This window comes from Saitoella complicata (assembly GCF_001661265.1).
Source record: "Saitoella complicata NRRL Y-17804 unplaced genomic scaffold SAICOscaffold_8, whole genome shotgun sequence".
NCBI lineage: Eukaryota > Fungi > Ascomycota > Saitoellomycetes > Saitoellales > Saitoellaceae > Saitoella > Saitoella complicata.
This window is the reverse complement of record NW_017566999.1, coordinates 391,946-417,369: the sequence shown is the minus strand read 5'-3', so window position 1 is coordinate 417,369 and position 25,424 is coordinate 391,946. Positions and strand designations below refer to the sequence as shown.

At 52.3% G+C, this 25,424-nt stretch overlaps 10 protein-coding genes and 1 non-coding gene across 11 annotated transcripts; 6 read left to right on the top strand and 5 right to left on the bottom strand.

The window, feature by feature from the left end:
* Positions 1 to 413: 413 nt before the first annotated feature.
* Positions 414 to 2,078, top strand: SAICODRAFT_65168 (ATP-utilizing phosphoenolpyruvate carboxykinase; the record flags this gene model as incomplete). The annotated part of the gene is made up of 1 exon (XM_019170126.1): positions 414 to 2,078. One exon carries the CDS (start codon positions 414 to 416, stop codon positions 2,076 to 2,078), a length of 1,665 nt encoding a protein of 554 aa, XP_019025089.1.
* Positions 2,079 to 2,677: 599 nt separating this feature from the next.
* SAICODRAFT_39946 (Rad4-domain-containing protein) lies at positions 2,678 to 5,236 on the top strand (the record flags this gene model as incomplete). Its single annotated transcript, XM_019168626.1, has 4 exons — positions 2,678 to 2,853; positions 2,899 to 3,765; positions 3,835 to 4,976; positions 5,145 to 5,236. Coding segments are annotated over 4 exons (2,277 nt in total), but the record flags the coding sequence as incomplete, so codon positions are not given.
* A 229-nt stretch (positions 5,237 to 5,465) lies between these two features.
* On the bottom strand, positions 5,466 to 6,758 carry SAICODRAFT_18537 (scavenger mRNA-decapping enzyme DcpS). The gene is made up of 3 exons (XM_019165970.1): positions 6,678 to 6,758; positions 6,387 to 6,625; positions 5,466 to 6,334 (listed from the first exon to the last, which is right to left on the bottom strand). Exons 1-3 carry the CDS (start codon positions 6,727 to 6,729, stop codon positions 5,720 to 5,722), a joined length of 906 nt encoding a protein of 301 aa, XP_019025087.1. The 5' UTR covers positions 6,730 to 6,758; the 3' UTR covers positions 5,466 to 5,719.
* Positions 6,759 to 7,560: 802 nt separating this feature from the next.
* SAICODRAFT_29905 (uncharacterized protein) lies at positions 7,561 to 9,461 on the top strand. Its single transcript, XM_019167526.1, has one exon. The coding sequence runs from the start codon at positions 7,670 to 7,672 to the stop codon at positions 9,317 to 9,319; it is 1,650 nt and encodes a 549-aa protein (XP_019025086.1). The 5' UTR covers positions 7,561 to 7,669; the 3' UTR covers positions 9,320 to 9,461.
* Positions 9,462 to 9,541: 80 nt separating this feature from the next.
* SAICODRAFT_78959 (Pkinase-domain-containing protein) lies at positions 9,542 to 11,358 on the bottom strand. Its single transcript, XM_019171137.1, has 3 exons — positions 10,272 to 11,358; positions 9,836 to 10,214; positions 9,542 to 9,782 (listed from the first exon to the last, which is right to left on the bottom strand). Exons 1-3 carry the CDS (start codon positions 11,248 to 11,250, stop codon positions 9,746 to 9,748), a joined length of 1,395 nt encoding a protein of 464 aa, XP_019025085.1. The 5' UTR covers positions 11,251 to 11,358; the 3' UTR covers positions 9,542 to 9,745.
* A 1,385-nt stretch (positions 11,359 to 12,743) lies between these two features.
* Positions 12,744 to 14,529, top strand: SAICODRAFT_55707 (GPI transamidase-like protein component Gpi16; the record flags this gene model as incomplete). The annotated part of the gene is made up of 2 exons (XM_019169391.1): positions 12,744 to 13,764; positions 13,823 to 14,529. The coding sequence occupies 2 exons, from the start codon at positions 12,744 to 12,746 to the stop codon at positions 14,527 to 14,529; spliced, it is 1,728 nt and encodes a 575-aa protein (XP_019025084.1).
* Positions 14,454 to 17,833, bottom strand: SAICODRAFT_220125 (uncharacterized protein). Its single transcript, XM_019166502.1, has 3 exons — positions 17,569 to 17,833; positions 16,850 to 17,496; positions 14,454 to 16,791 (listed from the first exon to the last, which is right to left on the bottom strand). Exons 1-3 carry the CDS (start codon positions 17,579 to 17,581, stop codon positions 14,749 to 14,751), a joined length of 2,703 nt encoding a protein of 900 aa, XP_019025083.1. The 5' UTR covers positions 17,582 to 17,833; the 3' UTR covers positions 14,454 to 14,748.
* Positions 17,834 to 18,075: 242 nt separating this feature from the next.
* Positions 18,076 to 18,985, top strand: SAICODRAFT_34567 (putative porphobilinogen synthase; the record flags this gene model as incomplete). Its single annotated transcript, XM_019168368.1, has 4 exons — positions 18,076 to 18,151; positions 18,176 to 18,453; positions 18,474 to 18,536; positions 18,611 to 18,985. The coding sequence occupies 4 exons, from the start codon at positions 18,076 to 18,078 to the stop codon at positions 18,983 to 18,985; spliced, it is 792 nt and encodes a 263-aa protein (XP_019025082.1).
* Positions 18,986 to 21,492: 2,507 nt separating this feature from the next.
* SAICODRAFT_29900 (uncharacterized protein) lies at positions 21,493 to 22,461 on the top strand. The gene is made up of 2 exons (XM_019167525.1): positions 21,493 to 21,576; positions 21,634 to 22,461. The coding sequence occupies exons 1-2, from the start codon at positions 21,518 to 21,520 to the stop codon at positions 22,265 to 22,267; spliced, it is 693 nt and encodes a 230-aa protein (XP_019025081.1). The 5' UTR covers positions 21,493 to 21,517; the 3' UTR covers positions 22,268 to 22,461.
* On the bottom strand, positions 22,436 to 22,525 carry SAICODRAFT_t53. The gene has a single exon. It is a non-coding gene; the product is annotated as a tRNA-Phe (tRNA).
* Positions 22,526 to 24,018: 1,493 nt separating this feature from the next.
* On the bottom strand, positions 24,019 to 25,323 carry SAICODRAFT_70654 (nucleotide-diphospho-sugar transferase). Its single transcript, XM_019170599.1, has 3 exons — positions 25,106 to 25,323; positions 24,543 to 25,046; positions 24,019 to 24,488 (listed from the first exon to the last, which is right to left on the bottom strand). The coding sequence occupies exons 1-3, from the start codon at positions 25,188 to 25,190 to the stop codon at positions 24,061 to 24,063; spliced, it is 1,017 nt and encodes a 338-aa protein (XP_019025080.1). The 5' UTR covers positions 25,191 to 25,323; the 3' UTR covers positions 24,019 to 24,060.
* Between the last annotated feature and the right edge of the window lie 101 nt (positions 25,324 to 25,424).

Sequence of the window (25,424 nt, the reverse complement as noted above, 5' to 3'; positions counted from 1 at the left end):
AGTGAGAGCGATGAGTTCAAGCGTGCTCAAGTGCGGTGCATGTGCGTTCAGGTGCCGCGGCAAAGAGGAAATACGTAATCCGCTCATCCGTCCATTGCGAGGGAGCCTGCTGTTGAAGGGCAGTCGAGGGAGGGTAGAGGGTGACGGAGGACGTGGGGGAGAGGTCGAATGGGCCAACCGACGCCTTCACATGCCTCACACCTCGGAGAATGGAGGGACGATAATTACCCGGAGCGGTGTTCGGAGGGTACCGGAGGCTGCTTTCCTATGATGTCGATGCGGGGTTGATCGGCTGGTGTGGGACGGAGCACTGGAGACGCTCAACGCTGATCGCCCGGAGACCCGAGCTGGCCTGTAAAGTATAAAGTCCATTCCTCTCCCATTCCAATCACACAGCTCAGTAACAACCAACCATGACTTCCACACCAATCAACAGAACCAATCTCAACCCCAAGGGATTGGTCCCCCTCGAGCACACCGACATCGAGATCGAGATGTACGAGACTGCACACATTAACTACGATAATGTGCATATCGAGTACAACCCTCCCGTCGCCTCCCTCTACGAAGACGCCCTCGTCCACGAATCCGGGTCAGCTATCGTCTCCTCGGGTGCCCTCTCCACCTCTTCGGGTGCCAAGACCGGCCGTTCCCCCAAAGACAAGCGTATCGTCGACGAACCCGGATCCACGAACGATATCTGGTGGGGTCCCGTGAATTTGAAGATGAGTGAGGATGTGTGGCTCATCAACCGTGAGCGTGCGATCGATTACCTCAACACCCGTAAGCGTATCTACGTCTTCGACGGTTTCGCCGGCTGGGACCCCAAATACAGGATTAAAGTCCGTGTTGTATGCGCTCGTGCGTACCACTGTTTGTTCATGAGGAACATGCTCATTCGTCCCACGGCGGATGAGTTGAAGAACTACGGAAAGCCTGATTTCACGATTTACAATGCGGGTGCTTTCCCGGCGAATAGGTACACTACGGGAATGACCTCGTCTACCTCTGTTGCGATCAACTTTAAGGAACACGAGATGGTTATTTTGGGAACGGAGTATGCTGGTGAGATGAAGAAGGGTATCTTCTCCGTTATGTTCTACCTCGGTCCTATCAAGCACAACATCCTCACCCTTCACTCTTCCGCGAATATTGGTGAGGACGGTGATGTCACCCTCTTCTTCGGTCTCTCCGGAACTGGAAAGACTACGCTTTCCGCGGATCCCAAACGTTCCCTCATCGGTGACGACGAACACTGCTGGACCGACAAGGGTGTCTTCAACATCGAAGGAGGATGTTATGCCAAGTGTATCGGCCTCTCCGCCGAGAAAGAACCCGATATCTTCAACGCCGTCCGTTTCGGAACAGTCCTGGAAAACGTCGTCTTCGACACCGAAACCCGTGCTGTGGATTTCGACGACACGACTCTCACCGAAAACACCCGTGCAGCCTATCCCATCGAATACATCCCCAACGCCAAAATCCCCTGTTTCGCCGATTCCCACCCGCAAAACATCATCCTCCTCACCTGTGACGCCCGCGGTGTCCTCCCCCCCGTGTCGAAACTCACGACGGCGCAGGTTATGTACCACTTTATCTCCGGATACACTTCCAAGATGGCCGGGACGGAGGAAGGTGTCACGGAGCCTGAGGCGACGTTCTCGGCGTGTTTCGGACAGCCGTTCTTGACGTTACACCCAACCCGCTACGCAGAGATGCTGGCAAAGAAGATGGAACAGCACAAAGCGAACGCATGGCTCATCAACACCGGATGGGTCGGTAAAGGCCAAATCCACGGCGGCCAGCGCTGTCCCCTCAAATACACCCGTGCAATCCTCAACGCCATCCATAATGGCGAATTGGCAAAGGTCGAGTATGAAGAGTTTGAGGTCTTTGGGTTGCCGGTGCCGAAGACTTGTCCGGGTGTTCCTGATGATATCTTGAATCCTGGCACGTCGTGGGAGGGACCTGGGGCTTTCTCGGAGGAGGTTGGGAAGTTGGCGGAGTTGTTCCAGAAGAACTTTGAGAAGTATGCTGATGCTGCTTCTGCGGAGATTAAGGCTGCTGGACCTAAGTAAGGTTGATTTCAAGATGACTGAAGATGACTGAAGTGTCAGCTCGGTGAAAGCGCATGGAGTGTGATGAAACGAGTGTACGATAGGATTGAAGAATATTTCTATTCCTTTTCTTCTTTTCTGTTTTTTAGTAAGAGTATTGTGTTATGGGGTGTGTCGATGAAAGTCATAGCTGAGGAAGTCGTTATGAATTGTATGCTATTTTTCTATCATGCTACAAGTACAAGTTCGATCAATGGTGAGTGTGTGGGTGTTTCCGTCAGTAGGAATTTGTAAGGATTTATACAAGCTTGAGCTCCGTTGCGTTTTCCCCCGGTATGCAGTTTGCCGATGGATGGCATGCCGTGGGAACGAGCGAAAGGACAGCAAACGCTAGGATTTGAATGAGTGAGAAGCCTATGAGTTGGCAGCCAACCTTCGAGGCAATTTTTGAGCTCCTATCGTTAAGTCGAGCAACTTTCCGTTTGACCGGTGAACAAATTGTACATGCGCATGCGGTGACGTCGCCCGCACGGCCTTGCGTTGCCTTGCAGGTGTAACGTAGACACCCCACAAAAGGCAAAATCTTACACGCGATGCCAGGCGGTATTTTCAACGGCAAGAAACGAAAGTCGGATCAGCTGCCACTCTCCGACAAGCATGTAGAACTTCTACAGGAAGCGACGGCATCGGCGCAAGCGGGCTCCAGTGGCGACAGACCGATTAAGAAGCGGAAAAGCGCGAGGAAGTCTGAGGATGGAGCCAGCAGTACGGTCTCGGTGACTAAAGAGGTCGACGCGTTGGTGAAGGCGAAGGAGGATGGGGGCGTATCGGATGCGTCGAGGGAGAGTTCGCGGGCGTCGTCGAGAATCAACTCTGATGCGGAAGTTACGGATGGGAACGTGGACGAGGACGAGGATGACGAGGAAAGCGACGTTGAATGGGAAAGTATCGACTTAAGTCTACAGCAGCCTGGATCTCTGAGACCTACGCCACAACCGCCATCAACGACCCTCCCTCCTCCCCCCGCCCCAAAACAAGGAGGTATAGAAATCACCCTCAACCCCCCACCACGCCCCAAAGCCACTAAGAGATTAGGTCTAACAGCCATCGACCGAAAAATCCGGCTCGAAACGCATAAGCTCGACCTCATGTGCCTCCTCTCTCACCTCTCCCTCCGCAACGCCTGGTGTAACTCATCCTCCGTTCATCGCTTCTTCCGACCACTGTTGCCGGAGGATGTAAAGACGGCGTTGAGAGGGAGTGGGGAGGGTTTGACGCAGTATTTGAGGAGTCAGGCGTTTGTTGAGGGGTTGAAGACTGCGGGGGAGGTATGGAGAGGTCGGTTTACGGTAACGCGGACGGGGTTGAGGAAGCCGGTGCATTGGGATGCGAAATCTCTAGAAAACGCTCACACGTTCGATTTGGGTGGGGAAGAGGTCACGTCGGAGACCTTCGTAAAAGCTGCGCAGGGGAGCGAGGGATCCAGAGATTTGGGAGCGCAGTTGTTTGTTGCGTTGTTGAGGAGCGTCGGGGTTGAGGCAAGGTTGGTGGGGAGTTTGCAGGTTTTGCCGATTGGGGGTGGTGAGGGTGTTGCTCCGCCGTATCCGAAGAAGCGGGCAGGCGTGGAGAAGGCAAAGGATAAGGGGAAGCAGAAGGCAGTTCGAAGTTCTGCCGACAGTACTCCTCAAACACCGCCAAATGCACCACCGTCATCCCGAGGAAGCATCCGGAGACCAGCCTTCGACGCTCGCCCTCCTACAACAAGCGGGCCGGGAAGCCGACCACCCTCTAAACCTTCCACGCCAGCTGCCTCACCTCACTCACGTCCGCCCCCGGCCATCGAATCCGCCTACCCTGTTTACTGGTGCGAAGCCTTCGACACCAACGCACAAAAATGGATCGCCGCCGATCCTCTCGTAACCCACCAAGTCAACAGACCTCAGAAACTCGAACCACCGCTTTCTGATCCATTCAATACGATGGCATATGTGTTGGCGGTTGAGAGGGATGGGTGTGTTAGGGATGTTACGAAGAGGTATACGAAAGCTTTTAATGCGAAGACGAGGAAGATTCGGTTGGAGAGCACGAAGGAGGGTGGGAAGTGGTGGGAGCAAGTCCTGGAGATCTATGCCCGCACGCAAGAGAAAGCTCGAGATCAGATTGAGGAAGCCCAGCTGGAACGTCGCGTCGCGGCTGAATCTATTCCGAAAAACGTGCAAGATCTGAAGAACCACCCTATCTTCGTACTTGAACGACATCTCAAACGGGAGGAAGTACTTTTGCCGGGAGCGAAGGCTTGTGGGTCCATCACGATTGGGCGAGCTGGGGCGCAGGTTAGTGAGTATGTGTATAGAAGGAAAGATGTTGTGGGCGTCAAGAGCGCTGAACGGTGGTGGAGGGTGGGGAGGGTCATTAGAGTTGGGGAGCAGGCAATGAAGCGAGTCAAAGCTCACCGAAGACTCAACGTTAAGGGTGAGGAAGAAGATGAGGAAGGCGAGACTGCAGGTGAGATGGTCGGTTTGTATTCGGAACAACAAACGGATCTGTATGTCCCCTCGCCTGTGACGAATGGAAAGGTACCGAAAAACAACTATGGGAACATCGACGTCTACGTACCCTCCATGATTCCCGCCGGCGCCCGCCACCTCCCCCGAAAAGGCATCGACCGAATCGCCAAACTCATCGGCATCGACTACGCCGACGCTGTCATCGGTTTCGAGTTCCGGAATCGTATCGCGACGCCGGTGGTTAAGGGTATAGTTGTGGCGGAGGAGTATGTTGAGGCCGTACTTGTGGGGTGGAGTTGTCTTGTACAGGAACAGGAGGAGAAGAAGGTGAAAGTAAAGGAAAGGAGGGCGTTGAAGAGGTGGAGGAGGTTTGTGGCCGGGTTGAGGATTAGGGAGAGGTTGCAGATGGATGGTGGGGGCGAAGGGGTGGAGGTATTGCCCGAAAGGGCAAGTGAGTTGTTGCATGGGCTGGAGGAGGAAGAAGAAGAGGAGAAGGAGGTTGAAGAGGAAGAGATCGAGTTTGAGGCTGGGGATTTTGACGGTGGTTTTTTGGCTGAGGATGTTGAGCCCGCGACTGCAGACATAGTGGAAGGTGGTTTTGCGTCGGAGTCTTACGATACCGCTGGAGCCTATGCGCAGCCTATAGAAGAAGGTGGAGGATTCTTACCTGAGGAAGGGACAGGTGGAGGTGGCCTTCTGTCGGAAGTCGGCGGGGGTGATTGGTTACTGCCAGAGGAAGGAAGCGATTTCCTACCTGAAACTGAAGCTGCCGGTGGATTTCTCCCAGAGGCATCTACCACCGAGAAAGCGGTCGGAGAGAGCAGAAACTTGCGCTCTAAACCGTCCGTGTCAATGGCTGGTATGGATGAGGAAGCTGATCTATCTGAGGATGACGCACCTTACGAGGAGGAAGAGGAAGATCAAGATGATTATGACTGGTTTGGATAGGTTATGTGTATGGCGTTCATATTTCTCATATTCTCTAATTTAGACCTATTGTCGGGTTAACTGCTACGAGTTCCACGAACTGTATCGGACGATGTTTTGCAACCCAAGTGTGTTCCTCCAGGTTTCTCGTTTTCCGTAAGATGCATTGCATGCAATACAAGAAAATAGATAAAAACCCCTAATAAAAATATAGAAACCTCCTTCCTCCTACCCCTTCACATTACTAAACCCCTCCTTCCACAACCCACTCTCCTCCCCCAAAACATACGTAATGGTCCTCCCCTCAAACCCCCTTCCCTCCGCCATCTCCTCCAACTGCGCAATCACATCATCTAACAGCCAGGCCCTACCCACCGCCATGCCATCGCCACCCTCATATTCGAGATGAGTGACGTGGACGTGGAAGTGGTAGTATGATGGCTGGTAGTGGATGTAGAGGCGGAGTTGGTCGGGGGAGACGGTGGGCCATTGGAGCGGGATTTCGCGGAGGGCGCTGGAGCGGATGTTCTTCAACAGGGGGAGGTGGGTGGTGTTCAGATCGTGGAGGGAGTGGAGGTCTCGACGGTTTACGAGGGCCATGAGGTAAAACGACGACAGTGTCACACGATCCCACTTTAAGTCTGGAAGCAAGATGAATCCGGTGTTGGGATCGGTGTCTTCGTAGACGATCCTGTCGGTTTCGGCGGTGTGGTTGAGGATGTTGTAGACCCATTGAATGCGGGGGCCGAGTTGGGAGGTAATGTAGGGGAGGGTGATCTGCTGGTAAAGCTCGGGAGTTTCGCGGATCATGCGGCGGGCTTGTTTGGAGTATTTCCTGATGTGCTGGATACAGTTGTTAGTAACAAAGAAATGTGCACGTTGGAGTATTTCGTACAGTCTGCGTTGCTGGCCAGATCAGAGTGGCCTTGATCCCAGGCTTCGCGATATCTTGTGCAATCGTCGCGGTGTACGAGTGGTAAACGTCATTCCTTTCGGTTAAAGTGACGTCCGGCGTCAAATTGGGTTGGAATAGTTCAGAAACAGTGGGGTTGTCGAAGGCAGTCTTTTCGGCGATGATGACTGCGGGCTGATCCTGGATTTCGCCGAGGATGGCTAAGAACTTGTTTTTGGGATCTGTAACGCCTTTTTCAGTAAGGAAAGAAGCAGATTGTCATTATGTGATTACCTTCACTGAGAATACGCTGGAACGTAAACTTCCTGATCGTTTCTAAATCCATGATTATTTGCTGTCTTCCAAGGTTGTGAGGGACCAGCTGGAGTATCGCTACCGGTACCCCGCGACGGCGACGTATTGGCCTGAGGCTACTGTCCCTGACAGCACCCGTTTGGGCAATTTTTTGATGGCGGAAGCGATACACCACACAAACTTTCCACAAAATAACCATGTCGAGGTCCTTGATCTCCGTGAAATCCCTCCTACAGACAGCTGCTTCGGCTCGTCATCTTCAGCCAGTGGTGGTGCGGTCGTTTGTCTCTCTGACGAGACCGTGTGCTGCTCCGAGAGTTCGGCCGCATGCAAGTGGGTTGAATGCTAGAACTGGAGAGGAGCGTTTGGTAGAGGAGGATGCGGAGTATGAACGGGCTGAGCCAACGGTAGTGGCCGAAGCAAGCGGATCAGTCGAATCAGTCGAAGCAACCGAGTCACCAGAAACCCAGTCGCCTTCTGCAGTATCAGCGTCAGGGTCAGCGTCAGTGGAGGAAAAGCCCTGGTATCTTCTCAATGAGGATGACATCCAATCTCAATGGGCTGCGCCAGTAACGCCCATCGAAGTGATCCCCGACCTCCCCGAAAACCCACCAGACTTCCTCGAACCCCTCCTCAACTACCTGTCCAGCGAATGCAACCTCCTCGACCTAAAAATTCTCGATCTCAGAAATTGCGATCCACCTGCAGCATGGGGAGAACAGACCATCATGATCGTGGGTACCGCAAAGGCCGAAAGACATCTACGTGTCGCAGGAGAGGATCTGATGACATGGTTGAGAAAAGCCTACAACCTGCGTCCGTGGGCGGAGGGGTTACCGCGTGAAGCACAGGGTAAGGTCGTCGCCCGGCGACGGAGAAAGAACTTGGCACGCGGAAAGATTGAGTCGCCGGAAGATGTGAGAAGCAACTGGGTGTGTGTCGATACGGGACGGGATTGTTTGGTCGTGCATATGTTTACGAAGGCGGGCCGGGAGCAGATTGATTTGGAGGGGTTGTGGGAGGAGAAGTTGAAGGATAAGGGGGATGCGTTCCATGATGTGAAGGATATCAAGAATGAGTGGCGTACATCGATCAGGACGGCTGCTCTTGGGCGACAGAGCAGGGGATTCCATACGAGCGCCCGCCGAATGATGGCGACAGCACAGGCCGTCTTGAGATCATCAGAGCCGGAATTTCCAGCTTCAGCTTCAGTCGAAACGATTTCCGCACCGGCCAGAGCTTCTCTCGACAGTTTTCGTTCATCACTTAGGTTGTCAAGCTACAAAGAGTCACACGCTGCCCTCGTCGACATGCTCAACGCTTACCCTGAGCTGAGAGAGCATGTTCAGCAAGATATCAGACATCTGTTTCAGCAAGTTGTTGCGGCGGCTGATTATAGCTTTTTCCCAAAGGTGGTACGTTTTCTGGACATGAGCGACAGTGACAAAAGTTCCATGTTGATGGAAGCACATGTCCAACTTCTGCAACGAGCGTGGCGGTTCCAGCGATACTCAACTGCGTACAACGGTGTCAAAGACTTGGACTTGACACCATCGCAGCGCCAACACATTGAGGATGTACTTTACGGTATGGACCCAAGTAAGGAGATGTCACAGTTTCTTCCGGATACGATCAGCTCAAAAAGACCTTTCCTGACCTCATGGAGGGAGTCATATCCGACGCGGTTCACCGCGGAACACTTCCATTTGAAAACGAAGTTTTACATTACTGCACATCAGATGCAGCCCTTCGTATTCGCACGGTTTGCTTTCAGGGATACGTTGTCAACAATGCAGGCGTCAGGTATCGATCCATTGCCGGAGACGTTTTACGCTATTATGGACGGTATCGCGACTTCGGTAAGATATCGACGTTACTCAAGAGTTTGGCACCTCTACAAAGATAACATGCGGTCCAGGGCCGAGGCATCCGAGAATGCCATACAAGATCCGGAGAGCGAAGTTACAGATTCAAGAGACGAGTGGTGGAAGGCTCTGAAGGATGATGTCAGCGCGTCAATAAGGGAAATCATGCAGGTCGCGGATAACATGCACAAGCTGGGTTGGGAAGTCGATAAGGCAAGGGTTTATAAAAGCGTGTACTTGGCATGTTGTCCAGAACTCCCGACGCCGGAGGAGGCGATTGAGGAGGTTACTTCTACTTTCAACACGATGCACGGGCTGCAACGGCGAATCCGTACTAGATATACCCGGATGGACGACCGTGTCTTCGACATTGAAGAATCTATGACCGAGCAGGGAATCCCGCTCACCCCTCCCTTCCTCTGCATCCAGCTTATCGCATTAGCGACGGTGGGTCAATGGGCCGCATTCTGGAGACGATGGCGCAGTATCGCTCAAGCTGGTATGGTGCGGGACTCGTTCATGTACACCCTCCTTTGGGCTCTCGTCGTTCGTGCGGAGAATCGGAAGGAAGCTACTCATGGACTTGCCTTTGCTTTCGAAGAAATGCAGCATGAGTGGCCGGCTGTGAAGATGACGGATGATTTGGCTAAGGTTTTGCTCAAGGTCGCTGAACTTGCGGATCCGTCAGGGCAGGCGTACGAAAATGTAAGAAACGTTGCGTCCATGCATCTTGAATCGAGATTACTGAGCGCATAGGAAAGATGAGTCGAGGCCTATGGTGTAGCGGCAGAGGCGTCAGTTGTGGGAGCGGTTGCATCAACGATCTGAATAACGAGTTTGCATTAAGTCTTGCATACGGTGTTTTAGTTTGGAGCATCCATCTGGGTTCGTATTTGATGTTGTTGGCAAAAACGGAGGTAGCAACGTGAAAATTCCGATTGTCTCTGTATGAGTATGTTTTCCTAACTTAACGCAAATGTCCTTGTTAAACCGAACCGTAATATATCTTGCCACATCCGTACGCCTTCTGCCGAAATACTTTACGAAACTGAAGCCGTCCCTGTTGAGCGATTCAGGGTCCCGGTGGGAGCCGGATAGCAGAGCAAGTGCACACGCCGAGAACGCCCGCCTTCAGGCCTTGTAGTTGTTTAAATCATCGATCTCCGATATCCTTTCTGCATCTCACTTCTTCGTCGACTCACGGGCAGCCCTGATCAGCCTATCACAATTATTAGCCAGTTGTTACCAGACCTGTCAGATGCTGAGACTTACGGAGCCAAACTCTTCAACGCCTCCGCCTTCTGCAAAAACGGATGCTGCAACAACTCCGTCGCATCCGGCCTCTTCTCCGCATCCACCTCCAAACTCTTCGCCAAGAAGTCCCTAAAGACGGGACTCAACGCCTCAGGCTCATTGATCTTCGGGGTTCCGTTCGTAGCGATAAGGTAGAGTGCTCGTAGAGGGTTCTCGTTGAGGTATGGTGGTTCACCCTCGATCATCTCGATGGCCATGATACCAAGGGACCAGATATCGACTTTGGGACCGTATTCTTTGCGGGTCACGACTTCGGGTGCCATCCAGTACGGCGTACCGACCATTGTCGTGCGTTTTGTTGCTGCTTCATTGATTTGAGCGCAGAACCCAAAATCGGCTGTAACGAGAACGTTAGCATACAACCCTCACAAGATTGGCAAGACGTAAAACATACTCAGCTTGATATCCCCCGTCAGCGACAAAAGCACGTTATCCGACTTGATATCACGATGAATAACACCCTGTCCGTGAAGATGCTTCAACCCCTCCAACACCTCCTTACAAATCGCCGCAATCTGTCCCTCGGTCATGATATTGCACGTAACCACATCCGTCAAAGATCCACCCTCCATATACTCCATCACAACCCACAAATCACCCTTCCACAAGAACGAATCGATATAGTTGACGATATTCCGGTGTTTCGCGGATTTCATGACGAGGATCTCGTTGATGATGAGGTCCTTCTTGGGTTGTTGCTCGAGATTCATCTGCTTAATCGCCACAGACAAATTCGTGCCGACTTGGTAAGCGGTATAGACACCTCCCGAAGCACCCTGCCCAATCTTCACAAGATTCCTGTAAAGCTTCGTCGGATCCCCTTCCGTACAAATCGCCTTTAATCTCGCCACAACCTCCTCATCCCTCATCCCCGGCTTCTTCTGTTCCCGTCTCCTCGCACCAGCACCCGGAATCAGCGCCGCTGCCTCTCCTCCGACATGTGCAGGGATCGCCGGAACAGGCGGGACAGCGGGTTTATTGGCTTTCCGATCCGCGATGCGGTTTTTGAGATTCTCGATTGATTGTTGGCGGGAGGGGTCGGTGGATGCTGCGGCGGCGGCGAGTTGTTTTTGAGGGATATAGACACCGGCTGGGAGGGGTTTCGAGAGGCCGAGTGGTGGGGAGGAGATTGCTTGCGGTGGTGGGGCGGGTTTGGGTGGTGTTGCCCGTGCTGGGATGATACTCCCCGGATCGCGTTTCAGCGGATCGGCACCGGGTGGTGCTACAGGCATTTTGTCGACTTGTGGTAGTTTGGGGCTAGGGAATGTCGCTGTCGTGGGTGAATCGGCATGGTTGAACTTCTTCCATACACCCTCTCCTTCCGCTGTCTCCTTCCCCTCCTGTACCTCGGTGTAGAATTTCACGATATCCATCACGGCTTGTGGGTGTTGCGCCTGCTCCACTTTGCTGATACCCGAGTCCGAGAGCAACTTCTGCCATTCCTTCGGTAAACCAGTAAACTCACCAGTATCGTTGTTGAAACCGACGTGAGTAAGGTGCACAGGATCATACGGCGTCGAAATCGCAACACCAGCGCTATTCTTCTTCGAAATCGAAGAGGAGCCGAGACCGCCCATCATAGAAGACATGAACCCCGCGAACGCACTCTTCTTTTTCTCGCGAACATGGTCCGAGCCATCATCAGATCCGTGACGGTTAGGTGTATACCCACTCGCGCTCGTACTCCGACTTCTCGAGCTCTTCGCCGGTGTCGCAGGTGAAGATGGCGCAGAGAACTGCTTGATCTGCTGCATGGGCGGGGTTGTATGCGGTCCCATCCCAATCGAACGCGTTGTCGGAAACCGCGCATGACCCTCCAATGCTGGAGAATGACTCGGTGCACTCGGTGGTCGGGGCGCAGGTCGTTGCGGGACGAGATCGCTCTCCGGGAGGTTCGCGGCTGCCGCGGCGGTGACCGGTGAGATGGGGGAATTGGCGGAGGAGTAGGCGTACTTGGATGGCTGTGGTGCTGAGGGAGCTCGTCGGATAGCGCTGGACATTGGCGGGGGAGGTGCTGGCCGAGGAGGAGGGTTGGATTGTCGGTGAGTGGTCATTGTGTACGTTTCGGGACGACGGGGGACTTTGCGTTCAGGGACTCGGTTTTCGGGCGGATGAATGCCTGGTGGAAGAAAGTTGCACGCTGTCTGAAGCGGAAGAAGAGCAGCGATTGTCCAAGAGGTCGTCGGGGGTATAGTATGGGCTCGTATGGTTGGGTCGATCGGGGTTCATTCAAAGGTACGGCGGTAGTTTGGGTGCGCGCATTCGAGAGACACTCTAATTGGGGAGGCTGGTACAGCGGAGAAGACAACGAATACAGGGAGGACAAAGGATAGAAATGGGAATGACAGGCAACGTAAATTCTATTGCGACTATACTAGAATCATTCAAAGGAAAGGGAAAGGAAAAGGACGAGGTCGGTGGGCTGTGCTGGTGACAAGGGGAACAAGGAGAGAGGTGAAGAACTATGACGATCGGTCAGCGTCTTGTCACTTGGCAGTGGACTGCAGGACGAAGGAAGCGATCAATCTCAAAGATATCTCATCTACCTCGCAATGCTCAGGCATGCGAGCGTATAAAGGTGCATGCGGCTATAAAGGCATCATCATTGCCCACCATGAGTATATGGTGAGCGACAGACTGGTGCCAGCGCTGGTTCATCATTTGGAGGAGATGAGACGGATCTTGAGATTCCATGGAGTTCTCTTACCTTTTCAATTGTCGCTGTGGTGGTGCAGCCCACGCGCTCCCGCGTCTCTTTTGTAGCTGAAAATTGGCAAATCCCAGCGTGGGACAGCGCGCAGGTACGCCGCAGGTACGCACGACCCCACCCACCCCCCACCCCCCACGCCGTTTGCGCTGGATCGCGATGGCATTGGCACTCGTCCTCCTGCTCGGCCTGCTGCTCGCCCACGGAGCCACCGCGTTCTACGCCGAGCACCTCCAGCTCTCTCCGCTGCCCGCCAACTCCGTCCTCGCTTCCTTCTCCTTCCAGACGAATGGATCAATCAGTTGCTCGCACTACGACCTCTTGCCACGACCACTCGCCCAGGTGTTGCAGCATACACAGACGAAGGAGCTACACCTCTCCTTCCTCGCCGGCAGATGGGACGATCAAAAATGGGGCGCACTCCCCGACTCTGGCCATCGTACCGGCGGCAACGGCGTAGAACTCTGGGCAGTCCTCGAAGCCCCCGCCGAACGCCTCAGCGAAAAACGCTGGCTCGAACTCAACCAAGCCCTCAGCGGACTCTTCTGTGCGAGTTTAAACACACTCGACATGAAACGCACCATCCGCCCCATCTTCAGCTTCCAACCTGAGGGTGCGTATCGTGGTGTCAATGAATCAAGTCTACATGTTTTTCACGGCGCGTTGCCGAGGGAGACGGTTTGTACCGAAAACTTGACACCCTTCCTCAAACTCCTCCCCTGCAAAGGCCGAGCCGGAATCTCCGCCCTCCTCGACGGACGCAGAATCTTCGACGCGCAGTTCCAATCGATGTCCATAACAGTCCTGCCCACCACCGAGGCTGGTGGGGTGTCGGTGACGCAGCAAATCGACGTCGTGATCGACGTATCGCGGACACTCCGGAAACGTGCTTCGGATAACGGGATCATTAAACCACGCCCGGGAGAGGAGATGGCTTGTGATGAAGCGAAGGGGTATCACAATGGTGACACCTGTTTTCCGGTCGAGAATCGGGAGAATTTGGGGTGGAGTTTAGAGGAGATTTTTGGGAAGAGTGTGCCGGGGCGGTGTCCGTTTGCTAGGGAGCATGCGGGGAGGGGTGATGTGAGTTATGTCGTGAACAAGAAAGTGGATCTCGAGCCGCAGCCTCTGGACTGGAAAGAGTCCTCGGGAAGGCAAATTGCGCGGTATTCGTTAGAAGGTTGGTGGGAGTTCCCGTTATGGTGTACACAAATCGCTAACCGTCCATCCACCAACAGACACAACCCCCTTCACCCTCCTCTCCCCTCAACACCCCCCCTCCGTCGCAGGCCCCCCAACCCCCCCACCCATCCTCGCCTCCCGCTCCCTAACCCACCACACTCCCTCCCGCGCCGGAATGCATCTCACCCTCCACAACCCCTCCCCCTCATCCCCCCTACGAATCAGCTACCTCGAATCCCTCCCCTGGTTCCTAAAACCCTACATGCACACATTCCACACCTCAATCCCGGGGGTGATAGAAGAGATGTACTTCCTCCCAGCCAAGAATCGGGAGCGTGGTACGCATTTGGAGATACTCGTTACGATTCCGGCGGGGAGTACGGTCGAGGTTGATTGGGAATTCGAGAAGTATATCCTGAGGTACATTGAATACCCATCTGACGCGAACAGGGGGTTCGATATCGCCCCCGCGGTCATCACCGTCCTTCCCACCGACACCATGACCAACGACACGCCATATCAGATGCGGACTACGAGTTTGCTGTTGACGATGCCGACACCGGATTTCTCGATGCCGTATAATGTGATTATATTGACGAGTACGGTACTTGCGTTAGCGTTTGGGAGTATTTTTAACTTGTTGGTGAGGAGGTTCGTGTTGGTGAAGGATATCAAGGCGGCGGCGGCAGGGGCGGGGGTGAAGAAGCCGAGGGTGTCGGTGCTGAAGAGGATATTTGGGAAGTTGAAGAGGAAGAAGGAGTAGGGGAGTGGAGTGGTAAGATAAGACAAGATTAAGGATATACCCAAGGACTAGCTAGTGTGTTGACGAAAGACAAAGGCGACGGCTACGGCTACGGCTGCGCTCGAATTATTACATTAACTGATATTCCTGACAAGTTCACTCCAAAAACGATATGTCCGTACACCGGTACCAAACGCCCGTGCGAATCCCAGTCATGCAAACTTCCACATCACAATGACCCTAAAACGGAGGCGGGCGATCCCATCTACTCCCACCCTGTTGCTCCTGCTGAGCTCTCTGCTGTTCCGCCAAGGTAGCCTGATGTCTCTGGATCAACGCCGACAAGATCACCGGGTCTTGCAACATTGCGGGGTTGGCGGCGACTTCTGGGTTTGCTACGATGATGGCCTGTAACAGTGCCAAATCATTCGGTGAAAATCCCAGTGCGGAAGCAGCAGGAGCAGCAGCTGGTGCTGGTGCTGGTGCCGGTGCCGGTACTGGTGCTGGCTTCGGAGGTGGGATGTACTGCTGGTGTGTAGGCGGTGAATACAAGCTTTGCTGCTGAGGGGTATATTCAACTGGCGACATATACATCTGACCAGCAAGGCGCGGGTCAGATGGTGATTGGTTCGCCAAGCGAGGATCTGCTGGTGATTGATACGGCGGGTTCGAAGCCGGCGTAACACTTGGTGCGGCGACACTGTTCCTCTTCGCACCCTTGTTGACAACCAACACCGCAAGAAGCATGTTCTCGTCACGTACCAAGGGAACATTATGATCCCCCAGTAACTCGATAAACTCCGGAATCGTAGCATCAGGTGAAAGAGTAACGATGTAAGCATCCTTCACGGCCGGCAGCAAGGAGGAGCGGATGACGCCGTGTCTTTCGCGAGACTGGAAGTGTTCGTACAGCTTTTTGAACTCCGTCTTTGCATTTTCATCATCATCCGCAATGAACTTGAACACCACGACCTCTTTGCTCGCCGAGTGTTTCTGTGCACAGAGGTATTTGGTACTTTGTTCGATGCCAATACGTCCCTCAATCACGACAGTGGCCTCGAAACAATCATTCCATGAGTTCAATCCAGGAATGTGTTTGAATTCCGGTCCACCAACTTTGTAGGCAGAGCAACTAAACTGTGCGACTCGGGGTAAAGTAACGGGTCCCTTCCATACGGGCTTTGGCTTCGTCATCTCCTCCAGAGCCGCAAAATCGGCGGGAGGCGAGTATGGAATATCATCGTCCTCCTCCTCTTGCTTTGTGTCACCTCCGAGCAAGGCATCGATGTCAGGATCGAAGTCGACGTCAGCGGATGCTTTCGCGTTGGAGCCCTTGCGAGATGGTACATCGCGATCATCGTGGACTGGGGGTGACATAGTGGCAACGTTGTTCCAGACGCTGCTGATGTCGAAGTTGGTCTTCTTCTCAATCGGCGACTCGGATGGAGCGGTGAAAGAAGAGGTCTTCACAAGCTTTGCTGGGGTCGTCTCCGACGAGCTGAACTGCGATGGGCTCACCGGACCTTCATCCTCATACGCTACACCGCTTTCACCCATGTCAACATCAGGGCTCTGTTCCGGGTTTTCCTTCTTCGTGATTCTTGGGCTCTCGGAATTTGTCTGCATCTCCTCATCCGTTCCTCTTCTGGTGATGCCAGGTGCACTGGGTTCAGTGTTGGTGAAGCCCATATCGACGTCGCCAATAATTTCTTCACCCTTGTGGGTCCTCCTGACTCTTGGCCCTTTCTCCTCCACCAGCACAGCCTGCTTCATACTTTCCGCTTTGACGGCCTCTGCAAGCGCCCGCAATTCCGGTCTCTGCAACTCCTCGTTCTTCATAGTGACCAACGCTTCGGGTGTGATCTCTTCATCAAGGATACGCTGACGCAAAGACGGATTCGCTTCATCTTTCAAGTGCGAAAGCAGGTTCCTAGCCTTCTCACGGTACTGCGGCGTGACAATCTTCTTCTTTCCCTCGTCGGTGTGGAAGTGGTTGAACATGGAACCTTCGACACCTTCGGCAAGTTCCTCGACCTTTTGGGTAGCGGTGATGTTCTCGGGGAGAATGTACGAGCCAGAGGCAGCCATGGTTTCAACAATTTTTTCGAATACGAGAGTGAATTGCTTAAGCACAGCCACACGAATAGCATCACGGGCTGTGAGAGTATCGGGCTCTGGTTCCGTAACTGTGTTCTTACGAAGAGGTGTTGGGCGTTTCGTGGTGCTCTTTCCAGGGTCTTGAGCTGAGTGACTGACGCGGCGAGTCTTTCGTGTTTTGCGTTCCTATAAGCAGTATTTGTCAGTACGGCGTTTAGAGGGCAGAAAGGCATGGTACACTTACAGTATCATCCTCGGCATCGAAGTCGGAATCATCAATGTCGTCGTGTTCTGGAGTTTTACGCTTACGCTGCTGCATGAGACTCTTGCGACGGATAGGTGAAGATAGAGGCTCGTCTTCTTCTTGTTCAGCTTCAGAATCAACCTTGTATTCCGGTTCGTCCTTCTCCACCTGCGGCTTCTCGTCTTTCGCAACCTTGGCACCCTTCTTCCCCTTGCCCTTTGCCTTCTTCGACGCGGCCTTCCGCTTAGGCAGCTTCTTCTCCTCCTCAAGTTCTTTCAGCAGGGCTTCATGCAAATCTGGACGACATCTCTCGCAAAAGTAGTTATCAGGGGCATCGTTTTCGCTCGGAATGCCGACACACTCGGCGTGCTGCCAGACACCGCAAGTGTCGCATGCAACCATGAAGCCAGAATCATCGTCGTCACCACAAGGACATCTTATCACTTCGTCCCCGGCCTCTTCTTCAGTTTGTTCATCCTCTTCATCGGCAGTCGCGGAAGGGTTTCGAGGTGCCGACTTGCGACCGGTCTTGGCTGAAGCAGGTTGTGGTGATGATGTATGCGTGACATCCTCGTAGTCAATGACACGTTGAGACTGTCCCTTCGTCGCACGACCGGACCGGCGAGGTGCTGCTTCTTGTGTTTGTTCTGCACCGGCTGTGTTAGCTACTTGTCCACCTGTATCTCTCACCGCACGTCTGCGGTCGGGAAAGAGCACACCTTTCTTCGCCATTGAGACAGAACCACGGGACAGAATGTTTATATTATATCTCCTGAGCTAATGTGCACGGACAATTGTCTGCTTCTCCAGCAGCAACGGGTCTTGTGCAGTATCGAAGGTGGGTTTACTTCAGGACACAAGGATAGGTCAAGAACAGCTGGTCTTAATAAGACGAACCAAGCTTATTTGCACCGAGTTTTCAGCCCTCTCGGTCGGTTTCAGGTCTCTACCTCGCTTGGGTATGGTGTTGTGGTTGTGGGCGAGGAGGTTTGGTGCGCGGATGTCTACGTTACGTGCGCGCATGAACCTGCATGACCGGAGAACCGCAATGTCAGTGCTGGCCGTGATCGGACCTCCTCAGACTCCATAGCCAACGCACGATGTCGAATATTCCTCCCACCGTCCCTCTTCCAGGATCCGACATTTCATCCATTCTCCATGGAGGTTACCATCACCCTACCTCCCGGCTGTGGCAGGCTGAGAGGTAATTGACTAAGGCTGCCCTCATGTACCCTATCTTCATCACCGATGATCCTGATGCAGAGGATGAGATCCAAGGACTGTTTACAAGGATGAATGAGGGTTAACCTAATGATTATAGATGAGGTCTTAACAAGCTTGTGCCTTTCCTTAAGCCATTGTACAAGAATGGACTTGCTTCTGTCATTCCTCTTGCCCCAGAGGCCAAGCACCCATATGGCACATCTGCTAATGACCCGGTCGGACCTATCATGCAGGCCATCCCTCTTCTCAAGAAACACTTTCCCAACCTTTTCATTGCTTGCGATGTCTGCCTGTGTGAATACACCTATCACGGTCACTGTGGTATTTTGCACAAAGATGGAACAATCAACAACCCTCCAAGTGTGAAGAGAATTGCTGAGGTTGCATGCAACTCACCAAGCAAGGTGCTGACTGTGTCGCCCCCAGTAACATGATGGACGGTCGCATCAAGGCAATCAAGACTGTGTTGATCGAGGCAGGTGCGCTCATAAGTGCATGCTCATCTCATATTCTGCTAAGTTTGCTACGTGTCTTTAGGGTCCATTCAGGAATGCGGCTGGCTCCGCTCCTGCCTTTGGTGACCGCAAGCATTATCAGCTGCCTCCCGCTGGACGGGGTTTGGCTCGTCGCGCTATTACCCGGGATCTTGCTGAGGGTGCGGATTGTATCTTGGTCAAGCCTGCAACTGCTTATCTTGATATCATCCGTGACGCAAAGGTGATTGCACCTGATGTGCCTATTTCTGCTTACCAGGTTTCAGCGGAGTTTGCTATGATTCACGCCGCTGCTAAAGCTGGTGTCTTTGACCTGAAGAGGGTTGGCAAGGAGAGTTTAGATAGCATCTTGAGAGCCGGAGCAAACATGATTTTGACATATTTCACACCAGACTTCTTGGACTGGTTGTCAGAGTAGGGCGACTAAGTTTGTACGATACGGAGTGGCAGAGGAAAAGGTTATATTACAATTGCGAGGCAATATTTTCCATCTCAATTGCAGTTGATTTGCACCTGCCACCGCTTGCTATCAAGCTGCTCGCTTGCCTGGGCATGTGCAGGAAAATGACACGATCAGTCCCTATTCAGTCACCAAATAGCATCATTGTCATGGATAGGGTTACGCTACCCATCATGATCCCAGGGTTGCCAAAATCATCCATTCAGCTGGATGTCGACTAGTCTACTTACCACCCTACTCACCGGATTTCAACCCTATCGAGAACAGCTTCTCGACGCTTAAGGCAGCGTTTAGGAAGCATCATGCCGAGGAGAATACTACCAAGAACATACCTCTCTTCATTCTCCAAGGAATCCACGAAGCACTTACTTCGAAAAAACCTAAGGTATGGGTTAAGAACTGCGGATATGGCACCTTCTTCGCAAGCTGTGAGGAGCAGGGTGATGTAGCAGTAGCAGTGTAGGAGACAGTTTTTTACAGCAGTATCGAGTCAGTTTTACATTCTTAGCTACGAGAAGTTGTTAAATCTCCCACTCAAACCTCTAAGTCCTTGGAAGTTTACTACTAAAATGGCTGTGGAGATGCCATTTTGGGAAGCATTCAGGGGAGAGTATGCAGGAACCTGCAGGGTGTATGTGCGGACGTTGAGTTGATATCTACATCTCGACAAAAGACCTACAACAAGAACCTACTCTGGGATCAAGTTGAAACATTGAACAAATATCAATAACTAGTCGACAAGGGCGCTATTGAAAGCCTAGGCAAAATAGACTGTCTCCAGGCTGGATATTAGCTTCATGAAAACAGCAAAAAATTCCTGGTTCCGAATGCCTTATTGTGGACTTTTTGCATACTCAATAGTTGCCCTTACTGCGTCCTCGACTGTAGCTCAGCTGCGGAGTAGGTGGGGTTTGCACTTACCCTTCTACGGAGTTTATGGGATCGACGTCTCTCCCGTAAATCATCTTTCCAGTACTTGTATTCGGTAATCAAGTGAAGTTACGTGACCAGGACGAAGCAGCGGGAAGTCTCTTGGTGTCATCTTAGGAATGTCAATCAAGCTTAGGCCTGAGAGCCTGATTCGCTGCTTGATTTCATCCGCATCAAAATCTTGGTAGTCTTGGGAGTTGTTTGCAGCATATTCCAAGAGGCCACTGAGATCAGAACAATCCTCGAAACTCAGAGGACTCAACAAAGGGGCTGGGAGTGCAAGGGTGGTATTCCCATGAGAAATTTCGGACGTTGTAGGTGTAGGGAGTAGTGGTTCCCTCGGTGCAGGCGTTTTGCAGCAGATAGGAGCAGGCGGTAACGGTTGCGGTTGACTAGGAGCAGGAGTTGATTGCTTGGCAAAGACTGGAGGGAGTGGTCTCTTTTTGCGGTTTTTTGTTGAGTACCAACAAAGATGGTTCAATCCATGGTGGGCATGACAAGGTGCTAGACGGTTCAGCGCAGATTATAGCATCAACCTAGGCATCGGATAGATGAGCTCGGTGGCGTTCCACATTTAGTTAGCTCGGTGGCGCCGAGAACAAGATCTCGAACGAGAGGAGTGAAGATAAGATGAGCCATGATAGGACCCGAGACAAATCGAGTCTCGGGTTGTCGCGAAACTCGAAGTAGTTCTTCGGTTCATGACACATAAAGCATCACGCATTTGCTTCGTACAGGACCCTTTCCCTGCCTTACTGCCTCACCGCTGTGCTGGGTTGAGGATGGTTCTTCGTCACTCGAAGATTCGTCCTTACCAGGTGGAGGGACATAGGTAGTAGCACAGTCGAGGCAGACCATGAAGTCAGTGAGCTTCCAACGAGTACGCCTGTCCTCCATCTCCTCAAGGAAGGCTCGCCATACATCAATTCCCATAAAACTTGTAGGCCCTAGGCGGAAGTTATCTCTGACAACTCAGTAGGCAACTCCGAGGGTGCAGTCGTCTTGACTGACCTCAGTGCTGAAGGACTGATCATGATTGAGACGCATCAGGACCTTATCCTTGATATGCGGGCCCGCTGCATTCCAATCCCATTGCGGTTTCGTTTCAGTGAGGAGTTCCGGATAAGCACTTCGGCCTGGGCATAAAACAACCAGCCTGATCTTGAAGGCACGGCTCAGCAAGGGTAAAGCCGTAGTTTCAATCATCTCCGTTGTTGCATCATCAGGTAGGTGTGTCAGATCGGTCACGGGTATGTCTGGTTCAAGCTCCGCATCCCGTTGTTAAGCTGGGGTTTACATAGACACGGCCTGGACGCTTGGCATTGCCCGAAGTCATTGCTGAAGTCTGTTTATCAATATCTGGTCTGTAGCTTGAGATATGAGGTTTTGGGTGTTTCGAGTTGGTGAGTCGACCTGGCGCGCCCTGCCGTGAAAAAACCCGCGTTTGACTAAACTTTTGACAATCGCTGTAGGCTGTCATGGCGGCGCACCCCGGGCCCTGGTGTGCGAAACTCGTCGTACCGCGTAGCGTATGTCAAGGACGTGAAGACCTGTTCAACGATGTCAGCAACCGCGGCAGACGTACGAAGATTATTGAGGCAGTCAAGGGAGCAGAGAAGGTCCATGACTGTTGACGACCGCGGCGTCAATCGAACCACACTGACATTTACCTACAGAGCGGAACAAACACCAAATGGTACGAAGCAGAAGCGACAGCCGGAAGATGCCGCAGTGCCATCATCAAAACGCACAAGAACCACGAGTCCATCCGAGGATGAGCAACGAGGTGCCCTGCCAGCCGATCTTCTTCGCGGCAGAGCTCAAAAAGTGACGCAGGTGATCCGACCTGTATCACCAAGTCCTGAAGAGCCATCAAATCCCAATGCTCTACCAGCTGATTTCTTCGATCCCGGAAACAACCCGGATGTGGAGGCAAATATTGAAGATGAGTGGGCTGCTTTTCAGGCAGAAATCGCACAAACTACGGCAGCGCACGCGAACACCATATCTGTGGCTCCTACTACAGCAGGTCAAAATACAGAGCCGGAGCACAAACCACAAGAGGAGGACGAAGAAGAATCACCAGAGGAGCTCCGAAGACGCAAACTGGAGGACGAGATTTACGAGCAAATGTCATTGGAGGAGCGGGTACAGAAGTTAAAGGAGAAGAGAGCGCAAATCAAACAGCAAGCTGCCGCTGCACCAGAGAAGGGAAAGAACATATCTAGCGATACAAAAATGGCAGACGAGGTGGATGAGAGCGATGACGAAGATGAAGATGACTTCATGTGGAGATCACGAGGTGGATGAAGGAGGTGGAGGAGGCTATGTTCAAAATATGACAATTGACGAAGCAGACATGCTAGGCGTAGTATGGATTTTGATAAACGATGTGTAGCACGCTTACCGTGGTGATGCTGCTGGGATAAAAGCGTGGGTGCCAAGACTTCCCACGGTTCATTTAAATGAGCAAAATGATGTCCCTGTCGTGGCTTGAACACGAGACCTTCAGATATATGATGACTGAATCACTTCAGTCTGACGCTCTCCCAGCTGAGCTACAGAGACATTCAATGTTCACGTGATCCTGTCCGCCGCTTATAAATATGACAAGCCTAACGTGGGATTTTAAAGCACAGTGTCCGTCCTCATACATCTACCCCTTGCCAGCATCTCGCTTTCCGTCTACAGCCCTTGCCAACATTGCTTTCTGGTTGCACTAGAGCCTCCCAAGTTGTGATTATGCTGTTCTGACGTCCACTCAAAAGCTGGCTTGGCCGGGACCTTCTTGTTTAAATCTTTTGAGTTGCATGCTTCCCAAGTGTAGCGGGCATCGTGTCGGTCAATTATCCACATATGGTCCCCGAGCACTGCTTTGGATTTATAGGGGGACATCCGTCGTCGTCGAGGCCGTCGTTTGACGTCGCCATTCAGATGGAGTGGTATACATGTATATTGACGTATGGTTTTTCGACAGCAACGAAGCTCCTGCATGACGCGGTCTTGAGAGCACCCAAATGAGCATTCTGAAGGGAGAAGAAGCTGTCGGCTGGCTGGGCTACCGCTTCTGGCATGGGATATGTTGGACGTTGAGCTATGCCAAGATATGACGGCTATAACAAATGCAGGCCCGCTTGCTAGAATTTAGTCTCCAAGGATAAACTCGGCCTCACGAAATGAAAATGGGGCTTGGGTTCTCAGCTGTTCCCCTTCGGACTACAAGAACGATACGCTTGGGTCCATGGATCCAACTAATGCCGCGGGTGAGCAATGAGCGATGAGCGATGCGTTCACTGCATCAATAAGAAATATGGCGCAGGTGAGATGCTCGACGAAAAGAAGAAAATATCGTGCCCGTGAACCTTGAAATACTGCGTTGCCCGAACAACATCCCTGAGTTTTCAGCATGATTCAGGATCCTCGTGGCACCATATGAGTTCCCACGCATTACCAACCCCACGAGTCCTATGTCTGTGCTTCCTGCAACAGTACTAGTGATCCAATATGCATTGTATAGGCGTGGGCGAGTTTTTTTCCCATCTATTGGGGGTTAGGGAACATAATTGTTTTGCTATACCTAGGGTTGCCTTGTGTGGAAGCTTATTATGCCGCTGCAGGTGGGTGAAGGTTTACATTGGACTGGGTTGGCCATGGCGATATCTAGCTATAGAGGCCTAAACCAGTATAACCCAAAGTCACTTCGGATACAGCATGCTATGGGATGCTGTCGGTTGACAGCAAGCTGTGCTAATACTATTGTGTCAATTAACTCCTGCAGCTGACTCATCTATAAACCCTGTGCAAACAGTTTCCCTTCTACATCCTTGAAATTCATGGTGCTTGGTCATCAGCTGAAGAGCGGTAACCTGCCATGTTGCAATTGGAGGGTGTTTCTCGCTGCACTGTTTGGTCATCGATACCCTTAGAAGCGTCACTGCGGATAGACTCGAGATACATACTACATATTTTACGAGACAACGGGTATGCAATGCAAGAAATTAACAGCAAAGGAGCTGCGTGATATCTATGATGAAACAAATGTAACCTCTACGACCCAGTCGCAAAGCGCACCCAAGGAAATGTCCACCGCTCAATGCACCATGCTACTCATGTATCGGCATATCCTTCCACCCATACTCCTCAACCATACTTTGAAACATCCATGAATACCACTCCAACACAGGCCTCTCAAGACAATCCGGGTTCGTAGCACACTTATCCTTCGTGCTCGGCTTCCTCGTCGTAAAATGAATCACCTTTGCCTCGGGCCACAAGTTATCCCATACCTCCCTATGGAAACGGAAGAGGACAAGGTTGAAGTTGTAGGCGTAGGGGAGCATGTAGGCGCGGAAACGCCAGTAGACGTTGAGAAAGGCTTGGTCGGCTTCGTCGGGGCGGTGGTACTTTTTGTCGGAGACCTTTTCGGCGAGGGTTTCGTATTCGACTTTGGAGGGGCGGATGAGGATGAAGCCAGAGTTGAAGCGGGTATCTTGGAGGTTTTCTGGCCATGAGTCGGGGGTTGCGGCGAAATCTGCAACACATCCATCAGCATATGGCCGTTACGAGAGAAGGGAGATAGTCTTACCTCCAGGCATATCCCACAACTCCCCAATGTCACCCTTAATCAACATATCCGCATCCGCAAAGATAATCCTCTCATACTCTTCCCACTGCCAGATAATCAATTTGTTCAAGTTATATCTGTGCCAAGGTCGGATATCATCATAGTTCACGCCCTCAAACACCAAATCCTGCATTTTTCGGACCTGCCAACCGACTTGTTCGAGTTTTGCGATGTTGGTAGCGTTGACGGCACCCTCGCGGACGAGAAGGAGCATGTCAACGTCTTGTGCGTCGAGGTCGTTGGATTTCTTGAGGGAGTAGCCCATGGCCATGGCAAGGGGTGCGAAAGAGTCTGTTTGGACGGAAGAAACAATCGCGCGACGGCGATTCTTCGGCTTCACCACGACGTCCTCGACAACATCCTCAACAGCCTCTGCACCATCCGAAATTGCACCAGTCACGACTTCCTGACCGTAATGCGTAGCGTCAATCGCCTTATCTTCGAAGGCTGCGATCGAGGTTGTGCCTGTAACACTTGGTCAGCTCCACACTCAAAGGCCAAGGAATGAAGTAAGTCAGTATTACCTGATAGAGTATATAGCAGTAAACAGAACGACGTAAACACCGCCGCAGCAATGACTAGAAATTTCGGACGCGCCGCGAACATCATGGGCGTCGTCGTATTGATATCGCCCGGGACAAGAAAGGGTGCGCTTTAACCAAGAAACCCAAAAGCCGTCGAGAACGAAAGGCGTCAGAACCTGATACGACGTCGATGACCGATATTTACCGTATCGTACGCGGTCGCGACGGGGGGTGTATGCTAGCTGTTTGTGCTCTACTGGCCCTCGCATACAGTACGGCCATGCAAGCTTAAGCGCTGCGCAGCCGTTGAGGCTTCTCA

Coding starts and splice junctions, on each gene's coding strand:
- SAICODRAFT_18537 (XM_019165970.1), bottom strand. CDS start 6,729: ATGGATTTAGAAACGATCAGGAAGTTTACGTTCCAGCGTATTCTCAGT. Junction 6,626..6,677: donor CCAGCGTATTCTCAGTGAAG/GTAATCACATAA, acceptor AAGGCGTTACAG/ATCCCAAAAACAAGTTCTTA. Junction 6,335..6,386: donor TCTGGCCAGCAACGCAGACT/GTACGAAATACT, acceptor AACTGTATCCAG/CACATCAGGAAATACTCCAA.
- SAICODRAFT_29905 (XM_019167526.1), top strand. CDS start 7,670: ATGTTTACGAAGGCGGGCCGGGAGCAGATTGATTTGGAGGGGTTGTGG.
- SAICODRAFT_78959 (XM_019171137.1), bottom strand. CDS start 11,250: ATGGATATCGTGAAATTCTACACCGAGGTACAGGAGGGGAAGGAGACA. Junction 10,215..10,271: donor GACGGGGGATATCAAGCTGA/GTATGTTTTACG, acceptor TTCTCGTTACAG/CCGATTTTGGGTTCTGCGCT. Junction 9,783..9,835: donor GCGTTGAAGAGTTTGGCTCC/GTAAGTCTCAGC, acceptor TAATTGTGATAG/GCTGATCAGGGCTGCCCGTG.
- SAICODRAFT_220125 (XM_019166502.1), bottom strand. Junction 16,792..16,849: donor TCGATGCCGAGGATGATACT/GTAAGTGTACCA, acceptor TACTGCTTATAG/GAACGCAAAACACGAAAGAC.
- SAICODRAFT_29900 (XM_019167525.1), top strand. CDS start 21,518: ATGTCAGCAACCGCGGCAGACGTACGAAGATTATTGAGGCAGTCAAGG. Junction 21,577..21,633: donor CAGTCAAGGGAGCAGAGAAG/GTCCATGACTGT, acceptor ATTTACCTACAG/AGCGGAACAAACACCAAATG.
- SAICODRAFT_70654 (XM_019170599.1), bottom strand. CDS start 25,190: ATGATGTTCGCGGCGCGTCCGAAATTTCTAGTCATTGCTGCGGCGGTG. Junction 25,047..25,105: donor ACTGCTATATACTCTATCAG/GTAATACTGACT, acceptor CAAGTGTTACAG/GCACAACCTCGATCGCAGCC. Junction 24,489..24,542: donor GTTGTGGGATATGCCTGGAG/GTAAGACTATCT, acceptor GATGTGTTGCAG/ATTTCGCCGCAACCCCCGAC.